Genomic DNA, 26,586 nt, shown 5'->3' with positions numbered 1-26,586 from the left:
GCATCAGTACAGTGGAACCTTGGGTTAAGTACTTAATTAGTTCCGGAGGTCCGTTCTTAACCTGAAACTGTTCTTAACCTGAAGCACCACTTTAGCTAATGGGGCCTCCCGCTGCCGTCGGAGCACAATTTCTGTTCTCATCCTGAAGCAAAGTTCTTAACCCGAGGTACTATTTCTGGGTTAGTGGAGTCTGTAATGTATGTAACCCAAGGTACCACTGTACCTTAAAGGTTCCTGCCAAATTTTCTACACTGCCAGTAAGGATTCATAGAGTAATGGTCCTCCATGGGTCACAGATACAGGTCTCTCAATTCCAGGAAAGTAGAAGGGAAAATGGGCCTTTTATCCAGCCTCAATGCAGCACTCACTCTGGGGGTGGAAGAGTAAAAGCTAGGATGTCAGCGCCCGGGAAGCAGAGCAGAAATGGGAACTCTGTGTTAAGCTTGTTCTACAGGATCTCATGAGAGAAATCATCATGGGCCTATTTTCCTTTCTGCTTTCCTGGAGTTGAGAAATTTTCTACACTGGCTAAAAAGCCTTCTTCTTAACATGCTGCTTTGGACCACGAGGGAAGCTGCCTCGTTTGTTTGTTTATTTATTTATCTATTATTATATTTCATCATATTATTTATATACTGCCCTTCATCAAAGGATCTCAGGGCGACTCACAAGATAAAAATACAAGGGGAAAGCACAAATAAATAGCTAAAACAGAAACAACAAAACAGTAACACATACACCCCTCCCTCAAACACTAAAAATATATAATGAAGGTGCCAGGCGAGCCTCTCTGGGGAGAGCATCCCACAAATGGGGGGCCATTGCGGAAAAGGCCTGTTCTGTGTTGCCACCCTCTGGACCTCTTGTGGAGTAGGCACACAAAGAAGGGCTTCAGTGGTTGAATGCAGAGTCTGGGATGGTTTCTATGGGGAGAGGCAGTCCTTGAGGTCTTGTGGTCCTTGTTGTTGTTTAGTCGTTTAGTCGTGTCCAACTCTTCGTGACCCCAAGGAACTGTCCAAGTCCCTCAACTTCCCACTACATCTCCACCCCCGCTGTAAAAAAGTTATCAAATGGGGATAAATATGAGATAATTAAAATAAAACATATAATATTATCACTCAAAACCTATCTGTTGGTTCTGCTGCATAAGCATAGGCGTGCCTTTAAAAACATTTTGTTGTTGTTTGTTGTTGTTTAGTCATGTCCGACTCTTCGTGACCCCATGGACCAGAGCACGACAGGCACTCCTGTCTTCCACTGCCTCCTGCAGTTTGGTCAAACTCATGCTGGTAGCATCCAACCATCTCGTCCTCTGTCGTCCCCTTCTCCTTGTGCCCTCCATCTTTCCTAACATCAGGGTCTTTTCCAGGGAGTCTTCTCTTCTCATGAGGTGGCCAAAGTACTGGAGCCTCAGCTTCAGGATCTGTCCTTCCAGTGAGCACTCAGGGCTGATTTCCTTAAGAATGGAGTCCATGGGACTCTCAAGAGTCTCCTCCAGCACCATAATTCAAAAGCATCAATTCTTTGGCGCTCAGCCTTCTTTATGGTCCAGCTCTCACTTCCATACATCAGTTGTGGTCCTGAGTCCCACCTTTTTCCCTGACAGGGACTCAAGGAGGCTTACAGCTAAAATAGAAACAGCTAAAAAGGTTGAGGGTGGGGGGAAGCAATCATGTAAAACAATCAAACATTTATTTTTATTTTTTCTGTTAAAACATACAGATCATTCCAATAAAAGCATCAGAGCGCCAGCCCTTTCCTTAAAAAACATTTAGTTCTTGTTGTTGGAACAAGAAAGTCTTCACCTGCTGTAGTGTAGAAGAATGGGGAAGAGGGAAATCATTATCGTTATCACCATCATCTATTTTGTCCGTGGTGTTTGGTTTGCCATTTTAGGGTCTGCTCCAGAATGGGAAACGAGCCAGTTCTGCTTCAGAGTCAAGTTTACTATACCCGCCAGGTACCCAGAGGGACAATGGTGAGTACTGAGAGACTGCCATATGCACACACACAGAGAGAGTCTGTTGAAAAGGAGAGCAGGGCGTTGGAAGGATCCAGTCCTTGCCAGCCTCCAAGATCATGCTCAGGGTGTTTGTATTTTTGACATCAAAGCACACCAACCCAAATCATGCGAACCACGGAGTCAGAGCCCTACCAACCACTGGGAAGCTAGTTTTCTGTAGCCACCAAGCTGCTCCGTAAATTGGGCCGGTGAGATCCTTTAAATGAGGTAACAGAGGTGGTGGAGCCTGAACAATTTCCCCTGGCACAAGATCAGGAGAGTCATTGTATCATGTGTCAAAATGTTTCTGTGAGCGCTCCAGTGTAGAAAGTACCGTATTTTTCGCTCTATAGGACGCACCGGACCATAGAAGGGGGAGAACAGGGGGAAAAAACTTCTCCCCCTCTCTGCTCAGCGCCCTGGAGGCTTCACGTTGCTTTCGCTGAAGCCAAGGAGCCTGCATTCGCTCCATAGGACGCACACACATTTCCCCTTCATTTTTGGAGGGGGGGGTGCGTCCTATAGAGCGAAAAATACGGTATTTGTGACCATTCATTTCGCAGGCCCACCTCACCCGTGAGGCAAGGTGAGGCGAGTCCACAGGAGCAGCAGGTCCTGATGTCAATCTTTATTCCCCCCGTATTCCTGATATAGATCTTCCCCTCACTCCTGCTTCCCTGGTGGGGAGGGGGACACCGTTTTGGGATCTGCCTCCAGTGCCAAAATGCATTGGGTGGGTCAGAATTGGGCTGGCAAAGAGCCTCAGTCCAGGATACAGAGGGAGCAGTGAATGGTGAGCTGGGTGCTGGGTACTGGGTACCGCTTGCTCCCATCTTCCAGGAACTGCCTCTTCTGGCCAACATGACAGCCAACCAGTCCACTTTGCTTGGTCCATGTTGCTCCCGACAGAAATGCTTATCGAGGGAAGAAGCTTCTTAGACTCACAGACTCCCGAAAAAAGACCCTGCCAAGAGACTTCCTCCGGCTCGCAGCTCAGCAACGTGAAGGTACAGAAGATGTTCAGTATATTACAGGTTCAGGGAGCCCAGACTGGTGCTTACTGGGAGTGGAGGAGAGAGGGGGGCCTTAGGAGGGAGGCACGACTCCTCAAGGGATACGACAAAGAGCTATTTCATTTATATATTATTAGTTTTTTTAGCATATCATTTTCAACAATTATTAAACATACTTTTATATCTTATACAATTTTTTTGACTTCCATCAATCACATCTGAAAATTTTCAAATCTTTTTCACTTACTGGTAATTTACATTTCTTACTTTCACTATTACATTTAAATATCATAACTAATGTCTCTCTTCTTTCTCTTCTTTGCAATATTTCATATATTCCTCCTTACAAAACTTCTTGTAGTCCTACTAGCGTAATTTGTTGATTACAGTTGCTCTTCAAATAGTTCCAATCTTCTGTAAATCTCTGGTTTAAAGGTAAAGGGTAAAGGGACCCCTGACCATTAGGTCCAGTCGTGACCGACTCTGGGGTTGCGGTGCTCATCTCATTTTATCGGCCGAGGGAGCCGGTGTACAGCTTCTGGGTCATGTAGCCAGCATGACTAAGCCGCTTCTGGCGAACCAGAGCAGCGCATGGAAATGCCGTTTACCTTCCCGCTGGAGTGGTACCTATTTATCCACTTACACTTTGACGTGCTTTTGAACTGCTAGGTTGGCAGGAGCTGGGACCGAGCAACGGGAGCTCACCCCATTGCGGGGATTCGAACCACTGACCTTCTGATCGGCAAGTCCTGGGCTCTGTGGTTTAACCCACAGTGCCACCCGCGTCCCTAAATCTATGGTTTACGAAGAACTGTTTCAAAACAGCACTGGGCTGAGCGGGCTCATGATGGTCTGGCTTGGCATAAGGAAGCACCATTATCTGACCTGGGGCACTTGTCACATGAGACCTGTGTTTGTCCAGATGTTGTTGGGCTCCAACTCTCTTCAGCCCCAACCTCCATGGCCGATAAGGGGAAGTAGCGGGCGTTGCAGTCCAGTCGCATCTAGAGCAAACCAAGCCCTACGCTCCTGTCATGGGGCAAATCAGGCAGATAAACTCTCTTCTGCACTCAGAATTCCTTTGCTTCTTCATTTATTTATTGCATTTATTACATCTCACACCATCTCTAGGGGTTGCTATGGAAACGCATCAAGGACCGGAAAGGTCGGCTCCAGGCCAAGACTGACTCCTCTACTGGACTTGTTGCTAATGGAAACAGGTAGGTCCTGAAGCCACTTTGGAACAGAAGCGTCCATTGTTTTCTGTCTTTTATGCCTCTTTCTGGATGCAATGGGACGCGGGTGGCGCTGTGGGTTAAACCGCAGAGCCTAGGACTTACTGATCAGAAGGTCGGAGGTTCGAATCCCCACGACAGGGTGAGCTCCCGTTGTTCGGTCCCTGCTCCTGCCCACCTGGCAGTTCAAAAGCACGTCAAAGTGCAAGTAGATAAATAGGTACCACTCTGGTGGGAAGGTAAACAGCGTTTCCGTGCACTGCTCTGGTTCGCCAGAAGCGGCTTAGTCATGCTGGCCATATGACCCAGAAGCTGTACGCCGGCTCCCTCAGCCAATAAAGCGAGATGAGTGCCGCAACCCCAGAGTTGTCTGTGACTGGACCTAATGTTCAGGGGTCCCCTTTACCTTTATCTTTTATGGATGCAATGGGCCCCATTTCTTCCTGCCTGTGTTTATATTTCCTGAGAACTAGAACGAAACCAAGATTAGATCAGGGGATTTATCTAATAACGTGGATTGGCTGCATTAAATGCTGGCACCGTGTCTTCTTCAGAGGGGTTAGGATGCTATGGACATTTTGTCAAGCTCACCATGCCTGAAAGGATGCTCTGTTTACTTTGTTGTGGGTACCAGATTGCTTCACAACCACTCTGTTTGGCTGGGGGCCCACACGGCCTCTTTCCCGGGTTGTGATGCTAGGAAGGGGTGACTCCCCTTGAACCCTGTATGTGCTGCGCCCCGTGATAGGGTTTCGCTCTTCTTCCAACATCTCCTCCAGTTCCAGGTTGGTACTGCTAGGAAAATGGCAGGAAAGAAGACAAAGCAAGATGTTAAGGGAGGGACAAGCCTCTGATAACTTTTTCTGCCAGATGCTGCAAAGTTAGTATAATATGAGCAGAAATAAAGGTCTTAATAAAACATGCAAGGAAGGGATAATAATGCTTCTGCTGGTGATGGAGTCAGATGTTCAGGGTTGTCCATCCACACTGTCTTCTCCTATCCTGGCCCCTCTTGTCACTTCTTCCAGGGAGGCCCTTCCTGGCCCGGCTGTTCTCATGGACTTGGGCAACGAAAAGGATGCCTTGATCCGCCCACTTCACAACAGCCTTCTGGGAGAGCGGTACTGCTTTGAGGTATGAGCCTATTGTCATCCCTTGACCTGAGAAGCTGCATTTCTCCAGTTATGAAGGGAGACGTTCAGGGCCAGGCCTTGAGTGGGTGGGAGCTTGACCCAGCGATGAAAGAAATGCCTTCTGTACGCACTTGGGGACTCTGTCTCCTCCAGCTGGTCCAAGACATGGAGAACTCGGCTTCCCAACCTCAACAAAGCTGCCTCCAGGCTGAAGCTCCGTCATCTGCTGTGCTGTTTTATCTATAAAGCTGTCGTGGCTACATGAGGGGCTGCAAGAAGCTCTTTTGTTAGAACTGGACCTGTAGACGAAGCAGAGGAGCATATTTTGGGGACGGAATAGGGCAAAGCCAGAGGCTGGCCATTCTTAGCAGGAGATAGCAAGGCAAGCACTTTTTTTAAGCTTACAGCGAGGCCCTAGCATTGGCACTGGGACGCAGTGCTGATGCCTGGCTTGGATTAAACCCTGCCTGTTCCTTGTCACTCCCAAGTCCCCCAGGGTTTGGTTGCCCATGGGACAAACCCAGGGCTGCTCTTAAGCACAACCCTCCCTTCCTCTTCTCAGGTGCTGAGCACTGCGGGGCGCCGCTGCTTCAGCTGTGGCTCTGCTGCCGAGAGGACCCGCTGGATGGATGACTTGCGCCGGCTTGTCCAGCCCAGTATGGTAAAGAAGCATCTTCTTTTTATTTATTTAATCATTTTTTTCAATACAAACAACAACCACAAAAAAACACATACAACAAAAACCACAATAACACTAATAGCACAATTTAACAATTCAGATTTGAGTACTGATAAACCTATAACTACACCTTTTTAACAATATTTCCCCGCCTCTACTCCTACCATTTCCCACCACTATCCACCTTATCACTTAAGTATTCCTTCCAGATTTCTTCATATTTATCCATTCTTAATTTGCGTCGACATGCAATTCGTTTGTATGTAGCTAGTCTGTCCATATTGTCAATCCATGTGCTCAATGGAATCTTTTTGCGGTTCTTCCAATTCATCAAAACAAGCATCTTCTGTACTTTGTGCTGCTTGCAAGAGGCGCATGCCGCCTTTGTAACCAGTTTTCCTACTTGTCCTGTGGTGTATTTGCCCACTCACCCACCCTTCCCTCTTGTCTTCTCCTATCCCTATTCCCTGTATAAATCTCCGTCCTCTGTTGTCAGGCTCCGGGGAATCAGATCCCTCCCCCGGTGGCAGCAAAGAAGCAGATAAAAAAGAAGACTTCTTACCAATTAGTTTATTCAATAAACACAGCAAGAGACAAAGGAATGCAGTCTCTCTCTAGAAATGGCATTGCTCCAAGTAAAGTCCCACCCCTCCTTCGTCTCCCCTAATCTATGTCAGTCCTGCATCTGAGCTTTCTGCCTCTGAGCTCTCTGTTCTAATATCCTCAATGCCCTCCTGGTCCGCGGGGGGCGGGGGGCAGCGGGTCAGGAATGCTCTCCAAGGACACTGGACTCTGTCAGCTGTCTCCTCACTAGTGCTTCTTCTTCCTGCTGTTCCTCTTCCAATATTTCCCAGCTTCTCCCCTCTGCAGCCTCTGAACTATGCCCTTCTGCAAACCGCTGATCTAAATCTATACTGTCCTCCTGTTCTCAGGAAGGTTCAGAAGAAAGGGGGGCGGTCCCCACCATTCCTCCTCTATCCAGCCCCTGACATCTGTCCTGTTCTCTGCACTTTTCCACACCTCTCCTCTGGGGCAGAAGTTGTGACCTGACCATTCCATGGTCTCATAGAAGAGTTAGCACTGCTGTACTTGGAAGCAAACACAGGCCCTGAATTCCTCCCATCTTTTGGCCTTGCCTCTGCTGGATTCTGCCACCATTGTTTTTTGCCCCCCCCCAGCTTTTTTATTAAAAAGATGAATTAAGTCACCACTCTTTTAGTTCATTTATCAATGCGGGTTCATCTCTGAGCTATATACATTGCATAGCACATAGTTAAAATCCACAGTGGACAAGTGCATTCAAAGTTATTGCACAAGGCATGTTTTTCATTGGATGAAAATTCAGGTTCCTTCCTCCCAACCCCCAATAACAAAATCAAGCAAATTAAATTTAACTTTGAGAATGAAACATATATTCTGCCTCCATTGTTGAACTAGATGACCCTCAGAGTCCCTACCAAGTCTACAATTCCATTATTCCACCTTGACCCTCCTTCTGCCTTCAACCTCATCCCACTTGCCTCTTGCTTTCCCTTCATCCTGCGTTCAGTCTGCCTCTCGAGTGACAGATTTCCGACTGCATCTGCTTGCCTTGCTCCATGTCTCGGTTTTTTCTTAACCAAACCGCTGGCTCATTTCCCCAGGACAACTGCGAGCGGATCGAACGCATGCTGAGCCTCTGGGTGTACGAAGCCCGCGACCTGGTTCCCAGGAAGCGCTACCTGGGCGAGGTGCGACTGGATGGGGTCCTCTACGCTCGCACCACAACCAAGGCAGCCAGCCCCGCTGGAACCATCTTCTGGGGGGAGCACTTTGACCTGAAGACTCTTCCGCCAGCAGTGGAGCTGCAGGTCTGCCTGATGCAGGAGGAGGACGGGCAGCAGCGGGCAAAGGGCAGCCCGGTTGCCAGCATGGCCGTTCCCCTGAAGGAACTGGCTGCAGTCCGCCAGCCCTTGGAAAGGTGGTACCCCTTGGGCAGAGACAGGCCCAACACGCCCGCCCTACGGCTACGTGGACGCTACTGCAACATCCGAGTGCTGCCCATCGTGCAATACAAAGAGTTTGCTGAGTATCTCACCTTCCACTATCGGGAGCTGTGTGCCGGACTGGAGCACAGCCTTAACGCCCGGGACAAGGAGGAGCTGACGGGGGTGCTGGTTCGCGTCCTGCAAAGCACAGGGAAAGCCAAGGTATCTCTTTGTTTGCAAAGGTAGACAGGGCCGGCCCACCCATGAGGCTAGGCAAGGCGACCGTCTTGGGTGGCAGCATCCACAGGGCCAGCAGATACCTAGGACTAGATGATCCTCAGGGTTCCTTCCAGCTCTGTGATCCTATCATTCTACATCTGGAAGGGATCCTGAGGACCATTCAGTGCAACCTCCTGCAATGCAGGAATATGCAGCTGTTCCATACAAGGATTGAACCTGCACCTGTCAGCGGCTCCTGGCTGGCTGCCCAGGAAAGTATAAAGACGTGGAAAAGTTTCTTACTGTCCTTTTTTATTTCAATCTTTACAGAGAGAGGCTATAGAGCCTAGCCTCTTGGATAGTGGCATTGTCCCGAGTGAATCTCCACCCCCCCGCCTCTCCCACATTCTCATCATCTCCTCTATGGGGAGATGCCCTTTGTCTTAGAGCTCTTTGCTCTCCTACTTTTAAGGCTCGCTGTGTTCTGGGAGATGGAGGGTCTGGAATGCTTTCTAATGACAATGTGTCAGCCAGCTGTTGCTCCGATTCTGCCTCCTCCTCTCCCATTATTTCCCAACTTTCCCCCTCATCTGCCTCTGAGCTGTGACCTCCCGCAGACCACTGTCGTAAATCTAAATTGCCTTCCTCTTCCTCCTCCCTGGGAGGGTCAGGATGGGGAGGTGGTCTCCACTATTCCTCCTCCACTGCCTAGACCCAAACATCACCCTTGGCATTATCAACACCATGCTCTAACCAACAGAACTATTGAGGCTGACTTATCCCCACGACCACCTTCAGCGCTAGAGGTGCCAGAACTCACCATGAACACCTCCCTCGTTCTCTTAGAATGGCAATGGCGTCCACCTGAGAGGTTCTGGAATTGCGTTCCATTGAGTTCCAGCTGGAAAAAAAAGTTCTGATGTTCCTGATGCAGATCTTCACCCACCCCTTCTTCCCTGGCAGAGAGTGGGATGCCATTTTGGGATCTGCCTCAGGTGCCAAAAGGTCTTGGGGCTGGCCCACAACGTAGAAGATGGGAAGGCCTTGGATACAACAGCCGCACAGCCCGTTCAAAGCCGATTCCCCTCGCCTGTCATTGTGTTCCGCTGGTTCTAGCCTTCCAGCCTGCTTCCCTTCTAGGGTTTTCTAGTATTGCAGGGTTACTAAAGTGGCTCTCGGAAGCCATGTTTGCTGCAAGAATAACCCTGGACTGCTTTGCACATTCCCAGAGTCACAGCATGGACACAGGGCCCTCGATATCATTAAGTTGGGAGCCTGGTTCAGAATCAGGATTCCAGGGTGAGTCAGTTGGTATGGGAGATCTCTGAGGAAGGGTAGGGTTTGTTCAACTAACCCTTCCTGTCTTGTGTTGCAGGACTTTCTCATTGACTTGGGTGTGTCAGAGCTGGACCGTTTCGACGAGCGCGAAGCACTGATTTTCCGTGAAAATACCCTTGCCACCAAAGCCATCGATGAATACATGAAGCTGGTGGGAGGCCCTTACCTGCTGTCCACACTGAGTAAGTTGGCAACCGGCGGGTAGGGGCGTGCAGCATTTTCTTAAGGAGCTAGTTAGGTTTCTCTGCTAGATTGCTACCAGAGAAAACCCCAGAGTTTCAGCCTCTAGCAACCAAGAGTATTGCGCTCCCTTAAAGACTGAACACATTTTATTTTGTGAGCTAGAACCCACTTCAACATCTGCATGAGTGCTATCCTCAGTTGCAGGATTGGCACAGAATGCCCTTCTTCTCTGGTTAAACTTAAACTGGCAGATTAAGTTGGTGGATTATGCCGAAAAGGCAAAAATGACAGGAAGAATCAGAAATCAGGAAAACCAGAATTTTAATAAGGAATAGGGGAAATTTATAATTTATCTTAAAAGTAATTGTAAACAGTTATCATTGTTAGTAGGATTGAAATAACACTTGTAGTTTAATGGTGAATTTTGGATTTAATGGAGATGGAAAAGATCTGGATTATTATAAAAGATGCAGGAGAAAATGACTAACAATAGGACCCACAAAGGGGAGGAGGGAAGTCCAGGAGAGTCTTGATTTTATGATGTATATTGAATATACATCAATATTTTATAATGTATATTGAGTGTAAAATGTTAATTTGAAAAACCAAATAAATAAATTTTTAAAAAGAAAAGAAGTGGCAAAAGAATGCAAAAAGTACAGATTGGAACGAATCTATGGCCTGTAAAAGTGTGGGCGAGAGGATAGTTTTTATGATGATTTTTTTTTAGTAGGCTGTCGGTCAGTATGCTTTCTTTACTATGTTATTATTGATGTTTTGTAATCTGTTTCTAATGTCGTGCACCGCCTTGAGATCTTTTGATAAAGCGTGGTATATAAAATTGAAATAAGAAGAAGAAGTCATTTTGACCTCAGGTCTATGCAAAATGACCCGTCATGGCAGTATTAGCTGGGCATGCTCAAGTAGTCTGGTCAGTGCCGGATTTGCGTATAAGCTAAACAGGCTATAGCTTAGGGCCCCACTCTCTTGGGGGGCCCAAAAAAAATTAAAGGAAAAAACTGGATGTACATTTCCAAAATACAGGATAAAAACCAAATAAAACAAAACCTACATACAGCAACAGTGTTTTGTGTTGTGTAGGCTCCTATGATGTAAGTCATGGGCCCCGCCTGCTAGCCTGCTCCCTAAAATATCACCGGTTTGCTCATTTCTATATATAGGGTGCCTCCATTCTGCATGGATGGGTTGCATGGCAACATGTACAAATGGCTTTAGATACCTATTAGGTCCATAAATTACCATATAGCATATGGTCAACACAAAAAACAGAGGCAATTTGTTGTTGACAAAGGACAGCTGGACATATAAAGGGTGCCATTACACCAACCTAGCAGTTTGAAAGCACATCAAAGTGCAAGTAGATAAATAGGTACCGCTCCAGCGGGAAGGTAAACAGCATTTCCGTGCGCTGCTCTGATTCACCAGAAGCGGCTTAGTCATGCTGGCCACATGACCCGGAAGCTGTACGTCGGCTCCCTTGGCTAATAAAGCGAGATGAGCACCGCAACCCCAGAGTCATCCATGACTGGACCTAATGGTCAGGGGTCCCTTTACCTTTACCTTCAGTAGCTTAGGGCCTCATCAATCCTCAATCCGGCCCTGAGTCTGGTCTTCATTGTGGGTCATGTTGTAGTCCAAGGTATCCCTGTTGTAACTCCAGCCAACACTGTAGCCTGGCTGAAATTAAAGCATGAGGCTGTGTTGCAGGTGATATAGTCGCCCAGCCATACACTTTAGAGGACAGCTGTGAAGTGGATCCCAGCAAATGTGCGCCATGTGACCTGGCTGACAACCGCAGCAACCTGCAGCACATCTGCGAAGAGATCTTCCGGAGGATTGCTGTTTCTAGCCAGTGAGTGCTTGAGTGGGTCATTGGGGGGTGGCGGGGGGCGGACGCTCTCCCCACTGGGCCTGCAGAAGTGAAGCTGGGGGCACCATTTGTGGTTTTCTGTGCCCGCCACTATGCCTCTCATTCACAGAGTATTGGGCCAGAAAGTTGCAGTCCGGGATCCCTCTTATGGCCTCCTTGGCCAGGCAGCGCTCTGGCCCATATGAATGGGGAACGGCAGTGTGGGAATGTTCAGGGATGCAGGAGAGGATATATTGTTTGATTATAGCCTTTCCAACTTGTGTAAACAAGTTCACAATTTAGCAGAGTAACATTCCCCTTTTTAAACTCACAGCGGATGCGTTTGCTCAGGCTCGCTAAAGCCTCTATAATAACTGTTTTGGTATTTTTTTTCCTTTATTCCCTCATAAAAGATAAGACATGACACTGTCTTCTATAAAAGTATAAAAAGAGTTTACTCACTCACATTCTGTTCAGAATCAGATCCCAGAAGGCAGACTTGGCTTAGAAAAGTAACATACACCTGGAAACTACCTCATAAGGAGACAGTCCCTTTGTCCTCTCTTGGCTGGAGAACAAGAGAGCATCTTTGGCTAAGCAGATGTTGCTTCTTCGACGAAAGTAGTCATAGAGATGGAGAGACGGTGGCCAGTCCTATGCTTTTGTTACCTGCACAGGTGAGGCCATGCCCACCTCTAGTCACATGTAGAGGAAGTCTGCCCCAGCCCAGAAGGAAACAGGAAGTTTACCTGCTGGCTGGACAAACATTCCTCCCCATGTGTAAACATGTTCACTCTAGGAATGTTGTACTTGACTGCTCTTGTGTTTCACATTCCACAGGCAGGGCATTCAGTTTGAGGAGGGGCTCCCTGAGATGTCGGGGCTCAGCAAGTGCTACCAGAGTGTCACTGTTTTGGGGTGGGATTCAGTCAAGTCCCAGGAAGTTCAGGCTGCACAGTTCATGCTGATTTGGAGCTCTTGTGAAACAAACCCACTTCCCCCAAAGATTGGACTTTTTTTTTGCAATAAGGGAAGAGTGAGATGGCAACTGCTTGATGCAGATTTGTCTTATCAAGATGATTGCTCATTAGATAGCCAAGGTTGTCTAATCTCTCTGTAAACAAATTGGGCTGAATGCTCATTAAACAGGCTGCTTGGAAGCGACCCTAGTCATAATGAAATGCGTGCCTTTGATCCTATGCAGGATAAGACAAGCAACTCTCATATCTGAGGACAAGAGAAAGGATTTCTAGCAGAGTGGATTGCACTATTTAGGTTAGTGCAATTGAAGTGGCGTGCTCCATTACCCCTGGGCAACAAATCCATTAAAAACCCCCAAAACAAACCTGTAGCCTTTTTGCAGTTAGGAAAGTGACATAGAAATGCCCTGAGAAGTGTGGGACGAAGATTAACAGGAAGATTTTTATGTATGCAACAGCTGCGGCCCATGTTTCGTTAGCCCAAAAATGGAAAACGAGCCAGGTCCCAACCAAAGAAGAGTGGCAACTTAAGCTGACAGAATATGCACAACTTGCAGACTTAACACATAGAATAAGAGAACAAGAAGAACATACGTTTAAAGAAGATTGGAAAACATTTAGTGAATATATGGGAAATAATTGTGTACAGCTGAAAACACTGGCAGCATTAAGATAAATTCAACAGTGTTAATAAGTTCCGATGGATGCAATAATGGAAAACTGATTGGTATAGTTTTTGCAAAATTTGCAGGGATTTAAGATATGTAAAATGAACTGTGGAAAGAGAAGAAGGGAAGTCATTGAGATCTTAAGGATGTAAAATGAGTATTTGAAATGGTAAAACAGAAAATTTAAGAAAAATTATATTTAAAAAAAGATTAACAGGAAGACTGCAAGGAAATCAGGATGAATGCTCATTGTCATATACTGTAAGCACCCTATAAGCAAATCAGAAGAAACATTCAATCAAGTATGGACTGTGGGCCTCTCAAGGCAGGTGTATCCTGAAAAATGTCATCATTAGTGATATATTTATAATAAATAAATTTATACTGCTTAATTAGTTCTCTAATTCCTCCCCAATGTTTCCACATTATGCATGTCTAGGTGGGCTCTCTTGCACTATGTAACACAGGAAAAGTGGGACGACAAGAATCGCCAGAACATTTGTGGGATTTCAATAAGAAGCTATAGGTCATTCACTGCTTGGGACTGAAGCAGTACATCTGTCCTGAAACCTCTATGGGCACAAACAGCATTGGAAGTGGGATTGCATATACTGTAACTGCCCTGATATTTTAATGAATGCCCAGTAAGAAAGATGTCTGGAGAGGCCCATAATTTAATCACTGTGTAAGCAAATCAGGGTGACTGCAGAATAAGCAGATTGACAGGAGTCCTCAGAGTTTCTGAGGCCAGTCACTGAGCCAGCCATTGGCAAATCATTACTTTGGCTCAGGTAACAATGTGAACTAGTCAAGAGACCTTCCTTGGGTCTGTTATTGTTCTCCTTCAGGATGTGCTTCTGTCCAACTCAGCTCTGTGTCACTTCACTAGAACGGCAGCCATTGTGGGGAGAGCTGGGAGTTTCAGCTGAGGGTATATTCCTGGATCTTTCCCCGAATGTCCAACTTCCACTTTAAGCGGCTGTATGAGGAGAAAACGACGGAGCATTATCATACCGCATTGTCCAATAAGTTGCAAAAATGCCTGACTTTGGCATTGTGTGCAAAAAACGCCAGCATCGCTGTCAAGCAGAAACTGATAATTTTATGAAATGGATTGTTATTTTATGAATACCATAGCTTCAGATGTCTTCGTCAGCCTGCGCTTTGGCTTTGCTTGTTCTGTAGCGATTCCCTACCCTATCCAGGCATTCTGTGAGGCCCCTTCATCACAAAAAGTCTGCCCTCAGGCCTTCTCACAGCCAGCCAACTCCTTCTTTTCTCTCTGCAGCTCCTTCCCAGCTGAGCTCAGCGAGGTCTTCACTGCCTGGCAAGAGGCATGCCAGCTAAGGGGCAAAGCCAGCATCGGGCAGCGCCTCATCTCTGCCTCCTTGTTCTTGCGCTTCCTCTGCCCGGCCATCATGTCGCCCAGCCTCTTCGGCCTCACTCAAGAGTATCCGGATGACACCACCTCCCGCACCCTGACTCTGGCGGCTAAGGTTATCCAGAACCTGGCAAACTTTACCACGTAGGTAACTGTGTCCCTGGCTGTGTCCAGGAAGGCTGATTCACTGTGAGGCTTGAGAATGGCTTGGAGCCAGTGTGGTGTAGTGGTTAAGAGCGGTAGATTCGTAATCTGGTGAACCAGATTTGGTCGGCAGTTTTTAAAAGCAATCTGAAATGAGCACAAACAAGTAGATTGTTTAATCGTTCGATATAATAAGAAATTAGTTATTCAGAAATATTACAGTGTACTCATGTCTTGTTTGGGCAGGGTTAACTCCTCGAAATACAATTGTCTTCTGCATTTCCACTACAAACGCCTTCCCAGCAGATGTCAAGGCAATAAACAACTATTTTACTTTTAAAAGACAACTGAAGGCGGCCCTGTTTAGGGAAGTTTTTAATGTCTGACGCTGTATTTTTTTTAATATTCAGTTGGAAGCCGCCCTGAGTGGCTGTGGAAACCCAGCCAGATGGGCAGGGTATAAATAATAAATTATTATTATCATTATCATTATCATTATTATTATTCTATTTTCTGCAGGTTTGGAGAAAAGGAGGCGTACATGAGCTTCATGAATGAGTTTTTGGAGCGCAACTGGGGCACCATGAAGTCATTCCTCTGCAGCGTCTCCAGCCCTGGCAGTGCCATCCACTTGCCCGCTTATGACGACTCCATTGACCTGGCCCTGGAATTGTCCATCCTGCATTCCCTGCTCTGCAACATCTTTTCTACCCTGGAAGAGGTACCAGCTGCCTGTCTTGTGTGGCACCTCCACTTGGATGGGCTTGGCCTGCCCCCTGGTGGCAAGATGCATTGACTGGGCCTGCTCATGGGTAGCGGGGCCTAGGAGGAGCCAACAATTGGAGCAGAAGCCAATCCATCAGGGACTTTGCATCTGTCAACGCCTGTCATCCATGTTCCTCAGTCCCGCTGTGTATCCCCCTCCCTCCTGCAGCTCATTGGTGGCTTATACCAGCTATTTTACATAAAGGTGCCATCAATTTGGCTAATATTGCTATGGGCTGCTTACAGGCGGGTGTTTATTATAGGATGGGTGCTCCTGGTGTATGGAAGCTTTTTTATTTTTTGCAGTAACTCCATGACATTCTTGGCACCAAAAGGTCAGCCCACATTTTCTCACCGTCTAATCCAAAAATTTCCTTTTCTGTGAAAAATCCGATAAATAATAACCACAAATCCCTGCTAGCCAGCTATCTGTTTGCAATATCTCAGTGACCCATTCACAAATTAAGTGTTAAATCTGGAAGAGAGGAACTCGGTGGCATTGCAGTCGGGAAGAAAAGGAATTGATTTGGGGACACAGGGAGACACGAGAGAGGGAGCGGTTTTTGTGATGGGATGTGTGAAGGTGGATTTGTTTCTGAATTTTGAAATTCACCATTTATTCTTCAGATATATTTGCTCATTCAGGCAGGATTGGAAGGGTTAGGTGGGTGGAGGGAGGTTCACCCAAAGCAGGAGATACCATTAAAATAAAGTGTGTGTGTATATTTTAACAAATGCATAAATGTGACTTGTAGGGTTTGATCCAGGTGTGAGTGTGATCCTCTGCTCCTCTTTGTCAGAGGTAGAGCAAATCCTTCGGTCAGTCGTGCCACGCCAGTAGCAGTGGTTTCTCATTTTTGCAAGCCCTCTGACTGCGTTCTTCTTACCTGTACTTTTTGCTCTGTTGCATATAAGCGGACAAAAGACAGACTGGAGCCTCTGCCCACAATCCTCCGTGCTATACAAGAGGGGACACCGGTTCCTGTCATCGTTCGACTTGGGCCCAATGCAGAGGACAGGTAACAAATGACTCGCTTCTGGCTCTTGGGATGGCTGGCAGGGAGGGATACACTGAAATTGCAGCAATAGTTGCTGGCTCTCAAGGCTCAAGAAGATGAAAACCATCTTTCAGGGAAATCCAGGGGATAGATTTTGATCATGCTCAGGGTTGAAATGACCACCACATCTAATAATAATAATAATAATAATAATAATAATAATAATAATAATAAATTTTATTTATACCCCGCCCTCCCCAGCCAAGACTGGGCTCAGGGTTGGCTAACACCAAATATAAAAACGATTGATTGAAATACAGCTTAAAAAACAAGATTAAAATACAACATTAAAACATTAAAATGCAGCCTCATTTCAGTGGAAACCCAATCAAAAACTTTTTTGGGGATAAAAACGTCAAGTCTTCACCAAGGCTAACTATCCAGACTGGTCCTACATGGGCCAGAAAGAAGCCAGGGAAGTCCCCAAATCGGAGTTCCAACACAGAAGGAGAAAGGAAAAAAGAAAGAGGGGGAGGGAATCAAATTCATTTGGTGCTGGAAAGGCATTTCCCCCAGATGGGATTGGCTTGTGTCCTGCCGTGGAGTTGCTTTCTTTGTGGTTTGGGTGTTGAGGGTTTGATAGGATGATGGTCAGTTCCCTCACTGTGAAAAGTGAGATTACAGGGAACCAGGAAAAGGGCCTTCTCAGTAGTGGCACCCACCCTGTGGAACGCCCTCCCGTCAGATGTCAAGGAAATAAATAACTATCTGACTTTTAGAAGACATCTGAAGGCAGCCCTGTTTAGGGAAGTTTTTAATGTTTGATGTTTTATCGTGTTTTGAATATTCTGTTGGGAGCTGCCCAGAGTGGCTGGGGAAACCCAGGAAGATGGACGGGGTATAAATAATAAATTATTATTATTATGGTCCTACATCTTGGATAGAGATTAGGTGATTTCCTGGAATTTCCACAAGCCCTCACAGGCCCTCGTTTACCCCAGCCCCAATTCCTGGCACCCACATACCTCCTTGCCTGAGATGATTCTCCATGTTTTGCATGTTCAAATATCAGATTAAAATCAAAGAAACGTGAGTGCTTTATGCCATTTTAAAAAAATGCATATATTTCAGTTTTGCTGTTTTTACATGAAATAAGACCATCCCTGCTATGTGCCCCCCCCCCCCGCAGCCCTACTCACACACAGTAAAATAAAAAAGGTAAAAGATAAAGGACCCCTGGATGGTTAAGTCCAGTCAAAGGCGACTATAGGGTTGCCGGCGCTTATCTCGCTTTCAGGCCGAGGGAGCCGGTCTTTGTCCACAGACAGCTTTCCGGGTCATGTGGCCAGCAGGACTAACTGCTTCTGGCACAACGGGACACCATGACAGAAGCCAGAGCGCACGGAAACGCCGTTTACCTTTCCCACCGCATCAGTACCTATTTAGCTACTTGCACTGGTGTGCTTTCAAACTGCTAGGTTGGCAGGAGCTGGGGAGCTCACTCCATCGCGGGGATTCGAACCACCGACTTTCCGATCAGCAAGCCCAAGAGACTCAGTGGTTTAGACCACATGTTCAGTAAAGAATTAACAGCCAGGGGTCATCTCTCTCTCTCTCTCTCTCTCTCTCGGTTTGATAGGTTCAAGTGCTGCCTGTTGCATTATAGTCACGCTGCACTCCCACCCTTCCAGCCAGTGTGGTGTAGTGGTTAAGAGTGGTGGACTCGTAATCTGGTGAACCGGGTTCGCGTCTCCGCTCCTCCACATGCAGCTGCTGGGTGACCTTGGGCTAGTCACACTTCTCTGAAGTCTCTCAGCCTCACTCACCTGACAGAGTATTTGTTGTGGGGGAGGAAGGGAAAGGAGATTGTTAGCTGCTTTGAGACTCCTTCGGGTAGTGATAAAGCGGGATATCAAATCCAAACGCTTCTTCTCTTCTTGTGTTCCAGACAGGCGGAAAACCAGAAGCCGGGTTTTGTGCCCCCACGGGAGCTAGGCAAGCACAGTCCTCTGATCAAGAGCCAGTCCATGACCAGCATTCAGAAAGGCCGAGGGAAGGAAGAGCCGCTGGCCCCTTTGCACCCGGTCAGAACCAGGACCAAAGTGCAGCGCACCCAGAGCGTCCCGACTCAGAACAAGGCAGCTCGACGTCTCCAGAAGCAGAGGAGCACCGAGCATGTGGCCGAGAGCAGGGAGAGCAGCCCTCGACTTTGTACCTCCTACCCGCATGGCAGCAGCAAAGCATCCCAGGTAATTGGGGCTCTAGACTGGCCCTCCTGACTACTGGTGGCCCCCAAGTGCCTGCAGCTCAACACAAGTTCCCTGGAAAGGCGTAAAGAACCGGAATCTGTAGGACCCACAGGGAGTGCAGAATAGGCACCATCATGGGGGTCACCCACTGTCATAGAATCATAGGATCTCAGAGTCGGATGGGACCCCAGGGTCATCTAGTCCAACCCCCTGCAATGCAGGAATCTCAGCTAAAGCATCCATGATAGATGGATGTCATCTTTAGAGGAGTCATGTTTGGAGAGTGAATAGGGTCTGGGTGATCAGGGGTGACCTTTCTTCTTGACACAGGACAGCACCCTTGTCTTCCATGTCACTTTCCTAATTTGTTTACCCAGGAATCCCACTGCAATAGTTCAAATACCCATGACAGGGTGAGCTCCCATTGCTCTGTCCCAGCTCCTGCCAACCTAGCAGTTCAAAAGCATACCAGTGCAAGTAGATATATAGGTACCGCTCCGGCGGGAAGGTAAACAGTGTTTTCGTGCACTCTGGTTTCCATCCCGGTGTTCTGTTGCGCCAGTAGCGGCTTAGTCATGCTGGCCCCATGACCCTGAAAGCTGTCTGTGGACAAACGCCAGCTCCCTCAGCCTGAAAACGAGATGAGTGCCACAACCCCATAGTCGCCTTTGACTGGACTTAACCGTCCAGGGGTCCTTTACCTTTACCTAGTAAAATATGCAGGTAAAATGAACCACGGAAAGAGAAGAAGGGAAGTCACTGGATATCTTAAAGTTTGTAAAATGTTTATTTGAAATTGTAAAACAGAAAATTTAATAAAAATTATTGCATAGTAATAATAATGTTGATTGTGTTCTAGGGGTATCCGAAGCTCCACCCATCTGCCTCGCTGCCCCGGAAGCCCACTGTGCCTTGGCTGAGACACTCTGAAGAAGCAGCTGCTCAGCAAAGCAGCCTTTATGCCATGCAGCCCCTGGAACAGGTGGGAGAATCACTTCCACTCAGAATATCAGACCCAGACACCCCAACTCCTGAGTGGACGCGCTAATAGCACTTTGCATTCTGGGACCAGAACGGCAGTCCACTATTGACTTGAGTTAGTTGTGATTTCTCAAAAAAATGTTGTTCTGGGCAATGATGTTTGGCTAGTTTAAAGGGGGCTTCCACCCTGTAGACTGACACACTGCCATGTCTAGAAAGGGATGAATTATGTCACCTGGAGGCAGTCTTTTGTTCCAGTACACTTAGCTACCTAAGGTAGAGTCCCCTTCCGCCACAGAACAAAAACCATAACCCTGTTTCATGCTTGGCATCATTTTGCAGACTTGAGAAAGAGAATGGCATAGCGGGAAGATTCAGGACCTTCGGATGAAGCAGGCATGTTAATGTCATCCCTAGGCTGTAAAAGGTGATGGGGGAGGACTGGGAATGCCTCCTAACAGGCTAATGGCCCAGGCAGGATTTGAACCCAGGACTCATCTCTCAGGGCTTATCCACACTTAACTTTCCCCAGCTCTTTCCAGGCACGGTCCGTGTTTAAAAGGTCTTTGTCAGGGTGCGTGTGTTTTTGCCCTAGAGCTTTCTCCATGAAAACCCACTCTTTAAAGCTCAATCGGAGCAAACAGCCATCTGCAGAAAATCCACATTGACTTTTGCTACGATTGAGTGCTAAAGGGTAGGTTTTCACAGGCAAAACTCTGGGCAGAAAACAAAACAAAAACACCATTCTAGGACACAGAGCTTTTAAGTGCAGACCTCTGCCTGGAAAGAGTGGGGCAAAAGTTAGGTGTGAATAAGCCCGATGCTCTAGCGGCAGGATTCCTGCCTCTGGGCCCCTTGCCATGGCTATGACCTTGCTTCTGCCCCATTGACCTTGTGCAAGGCCACCCGGGAGAGAGAGGTTCCACTGCTTCAAGCCCCTGGCTGCTCTAACTACTAGCCTTGTTTACCCCCACAGTATGGGAAGCAGATGGAAGAGCTACAGATGGAGCTGACCACAGCGAGGGAGAAACAACAACGCTTCGAAGAGCAGCTGGAAAGACTGACGACCCAGAACCAAATGCTGCTAGAGGAGCAGGCCAAGTTCCAGGAGCGGGAAGAGGCTCTCTGCAAGAGGCTGGAGGAGACCGAGAGCTGCCTTGTGCAGCTAAGCACCAGGTGAGGGATCCCACGAGATCCTCTAAAGACCTGCATGGTCACCTTAGCTCTGGTGCCTTGGCTCCTGGAAGCTTTTCAGTCTGTCCCTGATTTGAGTGCCTAGTCATGAGGCACTATCTTTTTTAAAAACATTTTTATCGATTTTTACAAATAATTTCCAAAAATCATATAACATGCTTTCTTATCTTACAATGTTTTGGACTTCCATCAACTGCACCTGAAGATTTTCCAGTCTTTATCACTTAATCTGCATTTCATTATTTTCAGTATTACATTTAATACTCCTTCACTAATAATTCTTATCATAGTTTTCTCTGCAATATTTCGCATAGTCCTCCTTACAAAACTTCTTGGAATCCTACTAGCTTAATCTCTCGATTACAATTGCTTTTCAAATAATTCATATATTTACTCCAGTCCTCTGAGAATCTCTGTCCTGCAGGTTTCAAATCCTTCCTGTCATCTTATCCAATTCTGCATAGTCCATTAATTTCGTCTGCCATTCTTCTTTCGTCGGTAGTTCTTCTTGTTTCCATTTCTGTGCCAACAATACTCTTGCTGCTGTTGTTGCATATAAAAACAGTTTATTGTCCTGTCTATTAATGTCCTCACTTCATGAGGCACTGTCTTGGCCCAAGTCCCCTGCTAGGAAGCAAGACGAAGAGGCCATCTTCTGGAGCCAGAACCAAGCTGACCAAGGACAGCTGCCTTGAATCTTGGGAGTCCAGTAGGTAGTTGCTAGGACACAAACCACTTGTGCCAAGTGACTTGGTTGAAAGAAGGTCAGCTGATGAGTTAAATCTTGCTCAGGTCTGCAGGATTCCATGCAAACCACAACAGATCCACTACTAAAATGAAGGTTTTTTTCATCTGCTTTTGAACAAGGTTTAAAGAATGGGTTTTGCATTAGAATCCCTGCCAAAATGAAGAGGTGGCGGAAATCTTCATTTTAGCAGCTCCTTATAAGGTTCTTTGAAGTTCCAAGTCCGATGAGGAAGTAGAGTAAAAAATGATCCCCAGTGGTTTAGTCTATCTAGTGTGAGAAGAGGTTTGCATCTCTGTCTTATGTCCTTCGTAAGCCTTGTGAGGTCTTGGGCTGAGAGACAGTGACTTGTCCAAAGCCAGCCAGTGTACCTATGGTAGGGACTGAGGAGGTTGAAACCAAGTCTTGCAGCTTGAGTTCGCTAGATTATACTGGATCCTCTTCTGTTGCAGGGTGACTAGTGTAGAGACCAGCTGGAAGAAGGATCACGAGAAGCTTCGAGCTAGTGAGGAGAAGACCAAGAATCTGGTAAGGGCTCTCTGTAGCCATTTAACTTGGTGGTCAAGGGGCAGGAGAAAATGGGGAGCTACTCGGGGGAATTGCTCAACAAAGGCTCAGGAACTAAACATCTTCCAAGATAATAATGCCCCCTCACATCATAAAGAGCTCATAACCCACCTACTGTTGCCAGCCAGAAGCATCATACCCAGACATTGGAGAGACCTGTCAGGAATGAACATGGACCAGTGGTATCAAATAGTGTGGGAAAACAGCCTTATTAGAAAAACTAACCAAAATATCCAATTCAGGTAAACTTCCACTCTCCTTTTTTAATTTAATTGAAAATTTAAATCTCTACGATGCTTGGAAAACAAAAAACCCCAGGGTAAAGGATATAACACATTGCTCTGAAGCACATAAATCGAGTGGAGGAATCGATGCAATTTGGGTATCTAAAAAATTGATGTTGAATCTCGATAAAGCGGAAATATTAAATAGATCTATATCAGATCACAATCCTGTAGCAGTCTACATGAAATTCAAAAGACGTACCAAAGGTAGGTGGAGATGAATGATGAGGTGTGGAGAGATGAACAAAGAGTAAGTAAAGTGAAATAATTTTTTGAATTAAATGAGAACCAAGATACAGATAGGAAAATAATTTAGGATGCGAGTGAAGCGTTTATGAGAGGGTACGGAATACAGCAAATGGGGAGAATTAAGAAAAATAAGGGTAATAATATTATGGGAATAAATAAACAAATAAAAGAAAAAGAACTGGTAAAAAATCCAAAAAATGAAGAAATGCTTCAGAGTATAAAAAATTTACAATTGCATTTATCAAATTTACTGAAACTGAAACGGGGACAAATAGAAGAAGATGCCTTCACCCCGGTATGGTTCCCCTTTATCACATACACAGACCAACAAGACAATAACAAGAATCTGCCGACAGCATATGAATCAATCTGGCTAACCTGATCCAAACACACACACACCCCACTCTCACATAAAAACAAATTTCACTACAGCCAACCAAAGACAACCAACCACACCCTTGGGCACCCCCAACCTCTCTCACCACCAAGGAAATACAACAAGAGAACCCACACAAGTGACACTGAAACAAAGCTCCACAGAAGAGAAGCATTCCGACCCCACCCCACTCACCATTCCCCCCTCTTTTCTTCCTAACCTGCCACTGTATGCAACACTGATGTCTCACAACAAATGAAACTGATCTGTAGAAAACACAACTTGAATAAAGAGACAGTGCATGTATTTTTGTAAACTAAGAAATCTTTAATAATATATTTTTTTTTAAAAAAAAGGCTCAGGAAGAGTAGAAGCATGTGTATCTCATTTAGGAGGCACACTCCAAAGAGATATTTCAGCACACATGCCCATTTCATTGCAGTAAGATGTGAGTCGCTAGACCAGCTGCAAAACGCCCACCTAATTGTTTTACTGAACATAGATATGCTGAAGTGAGACAATTGATTCACTGGGGGTTCGATGACCCCCGCTTGCCCACTGCTTGATTTGTACAGTGAGAGGTGCTGGGGCTTAAAAATAATAAATAATAATAAAATTTTATTTATACCTCGCCCTCCCTGGCCAGAGCTGGGCTCAGGGCAGCTAACACTAGTAAAATTACAAACAAACAAACAAACAAACAAACAAACAAATAAATAAATAAATAAACCAATTTAAAATACAGGTTAAAATATAATTTAAAATGCAGCCTCAATTTAACAGTAGTCCATAGATCAAAATCATAGGGGGAGGGAAACATAAGGGTCAGACTGAGTCCAAACCAAAGGCCAGGTGGAACAGCTCTATCTTGCAAGCCCTGCGGAAAGATATCAAGTCCCGCAGGGCCCTAATCTCTTGTGACAGAGCGTTCCACCACGTCGGGGCCAGTACTGAAAAGGCCCTGGTCCTAGTTGAGACCAGTCTAACCTCCTTGCGGCTTGGGACCTCCAAAGTGTTGTCATTTGTGGACCTTAAGGTCCTCCGCGGGGCATACCAAGAGAGGCGGTCCCGTAGGTATGTGAGTCCTAGGCCACATAGGGCTTTAAAGGTCAAAACCAGCACCTTAAGCCTGACCATGTACTCCACCGGGAGCCAGTGCAGCTGGTATAGCACTGAATGAATGTGATCCCACGGCAAGGAGCCTCACCACAGCATTCTGCACCCGCTGGAGTTTCTGGGTCAGCTTCAAGGGCAGCTCCGCGTAGAGCGAGTTTCAATAATCACGCCTGGAGGTGACCGTTGCATGGATCACTGTGGCCAGATCAGGGCGAGAAAGATACACAAGCCAACTGTTTCTCCAATGTCCCCTTTGCAGGAGCGCCGCCTGTCTGGGATGGAGAGGGACCACGACCAGCTCCTCCGTGCTGTTGGCCAGATGCTGGGATATGCAGGGAAACCGTCCAATGCACAGCAGAAGCCCCACTCGGGGCCAGTGTGGGTGGACAGGGCTGAGAATGGGGACGAGACCTAGCCCGCTTCCCTTCGCATCCGAAAATGCAAAGCTGGCGCATCTCCGTAGTGGAAACTCTCCTCTCCCAGGACAGCCCTGGAAGTCTCTCCAAGGTGGACCTTCCTGCACATCGCTCTGGTGGATCCTTCAGCTGGAGCCCACAGGGAGCTTTGCTACAACCTCCCGTGCCTTCCTCTCGGCTTAGTTTCCAGCGCTACGCAGCCATCGCCACCCTTTCATCCCCGCCTGAGACGGCATCCATTCCACAAGCCCCGGCTCTGCTTTCTGGCTGCAGCTTTCATCCGCAACGGCTGCTTTCCCTTCTCTTCTGAGATGAACCATTTCTCCTCCCATCCGATTTGCCCCCCAGTATTTTCATATCACAAGGGACGCGGGTGGTGCTGTGGGTTAAACCACAGAGCCTAGAACTTGCCGATCAGAAGGTCGGCGGTTCGAATCCCCGCAACGGGGTGAGCTCCCATTGCTTGGTCCCTGCTCCTGTCAACCTAGCAGTTCGAAAGCACACCAGTGCAAGTAGATAAATAGGTACCGCTCCAGCAGGAAGGTAAACGGCGTTTCTGTGCGCTGCTCTGGTTTGCCAGAAGCGGCTTAGTCATGCTGGCCACATGACCCGGAAGCTGTACGTCAGCTCCCTTGGCTAATAAAGCGAGATGAGCACCGCAACCCCAGAGTCATCCATGACTGGACCTAATGGTCAGGGGTCCCTTTACCTTTACCTTTACCTTCAGTAGCTTAGGGCATAAATTGCTTTAAAAAGGTCTTGGCCAAACTTTTGTGTCTGGATTTTCACTTTTTGAAATATGGCAACCCTACGAATTGCGAACCTTCTTCTTTTTATGAATACAGCGGACCCTCTGGATACAAATGTAATTTGTTCCAGGGGTCCGTACGTACCCCCAAAAAATCCGCAAGTAGAGGCGCTGCTTCTGCGCATGTGCACGGCATGATAGAGCACTTCTGCGCATTCACACGCAACAAAACCGGGAAGAATACACTTCTGGGTTTGCCGCGTTCGCAACCCGAAAGTTACTTTACCCAAAGGTCATGTAACCCGAGGGTCCACTGTATAGCTCATCAAGCAATAAAGGCATAAAAGTGAAAGCACTTGTGGGTGGACAAAGATACACAATTGTACACACAGAAACAGCAGCCCGATGTACGCATGAATGCCCTAGTGTGGACACAACGTAAAAGAGTGAAGGGGGAAGAAACTGCACCTCTCTGAGCGCACCACTTGCGTCCCTACATCATTTTCTCTTAGCCAGGCTCACTTCCAGTGTCAGAATCTGGCCAGGTGGCAGGGTCATTCTCCTGGAAGACAAAGACAGGTGAGAGAAGTAAGCCATGAACAGAGAGCGGCTCCATACCTTTCACCCCTGCATCTCCTTTGCTATTTGACTCGGACCCTCCTCTGCCTCCCCCTTTCCTGCATGATCAGTACAGATCCAGGTTCAAATGCAGGGATCTGATGACACCTTGTTCAATTTGAAGCTGAGAATCAATAGTTTGTGTCTTTCTGCCAGGCTTGTTTCAGCATGCCTGTATAATCCAGTGTCTGCCATTGAGCTATGCAATGTCTCAACTTTTCTTTTACCATGCAAATATAATTCTGGTTTGTCGGTTTTGAGATATATATGTTAAGAGCTTGCAGTTTTTCGGCAGGTACGAGGCTGTGGGGTGGGGATGTGGGGTACAAATGGATAAACTGTGTGCAGAGGGCCATCGGGACTCCTGCCCCCTTTCCATCAGAAGGTCTTAAATTATTTCTTTATAGGCATAAAGAGCTGGATTTTCTTGGGAGGGGGTGTTGTTCACATTAACCCGTCAATACACTG

The 26,586-nt window shown here is 46.9% G+C and overlaps 1 protein-coding gene across 5 annotated transcripts in view; it reads left to right on the top strand.

Annotated features, from left to right (window-relative positions):
• RASAL3 (RAS protein activator like 3) overlaps positions 1 to 25,470 on the top strand; it is a 48,395-nt gene extending 22,925 nt beyond the window's left edge. For all 5 annotated transcript variants that reach the window (XM_083592941.1, XM_083592937.1, XM_083592940.1 and 2 more), the window contains 16 exons: positions 1,897 to 1,978; positions 2,912 to 3,009; positions 4,147 to 4,235; positions 5,279 to 5,384; positions 5,946 to 6,044; positions 7,706 to 8,251; positions 9,624 to 9,768; positions 11,498 to 11,642; positions 14,576 to 14,812; positions 15,332 to 15,533; positions 16,493 to 16,596; positions 18,524 to 18,824; positions 19,684 to 19,806; positions 20,782 to 20,981; positions 22,197 to 22,272; positions 24,596 to 25,470. In XM_083592941.1, coding sequence (XP_083449067.1) covers positions 1,897 to 1,978; positions 2,912 to 3,009; positions 4,147 to 4,235; positions 5,279 to 5,384; positions 5,946 to 6,044; positions 7,706 to 8,251; positions 9,624 to 9,768; positions 11,498 to 11,642; positions 14,576 to 14,812; positions 15,332 to 15,533; positions 16,493 to 16,596; positions 18,524 to 18,824; positions 19,684 to 19,806; positions 20,782 to 20,981; positions 22,197 to 22,272; positions 24,596 to 24,751 — 2,709 coding nt within the window. In that variant the 3' untranslated portion in view covers positions 24,752 to 25,470. The remainder of the gene's footprint in view (positions 1 to 1,896; positions 1,979 to 2,911; positions 3,010 to 4,146; positions 4,236 to 5,278; positions 5,385 to 5,945; positions 6,045 to 7,705; positions 8,252 to 9,623; positions 9,769 to 11,497; positions 11,643 to 14,575; positions 14,813 to 15,331; positions 15,534 to 16,492; positions 16,597 to 18,523; positions 18,825 to 19,683; positions 19,807 to 20,781; positions 20,982 to 22,196; positions 22,273 to 24,595) is intronic.
• Positions 25,471 to 26,586: the final 1,116 nt, after the last annotated feature.

The sequence above is a fragment of the Podarcis filfolensis genome, assembly GCF_964270895.1.
Source record: "Podarcis filfolensis genome assembly, chromosome: 17".
NCBI classification, from domain to species: domain Eukaryota; kingdom Metazoa; phylum Chordata; class Lepidosauria; order Squamata; family Lacertidae; genus Podarcis; species Podarcis filfolensis.
This window is presented reverse-complemented; position numbering and strand designations above follow the sequence as displayed.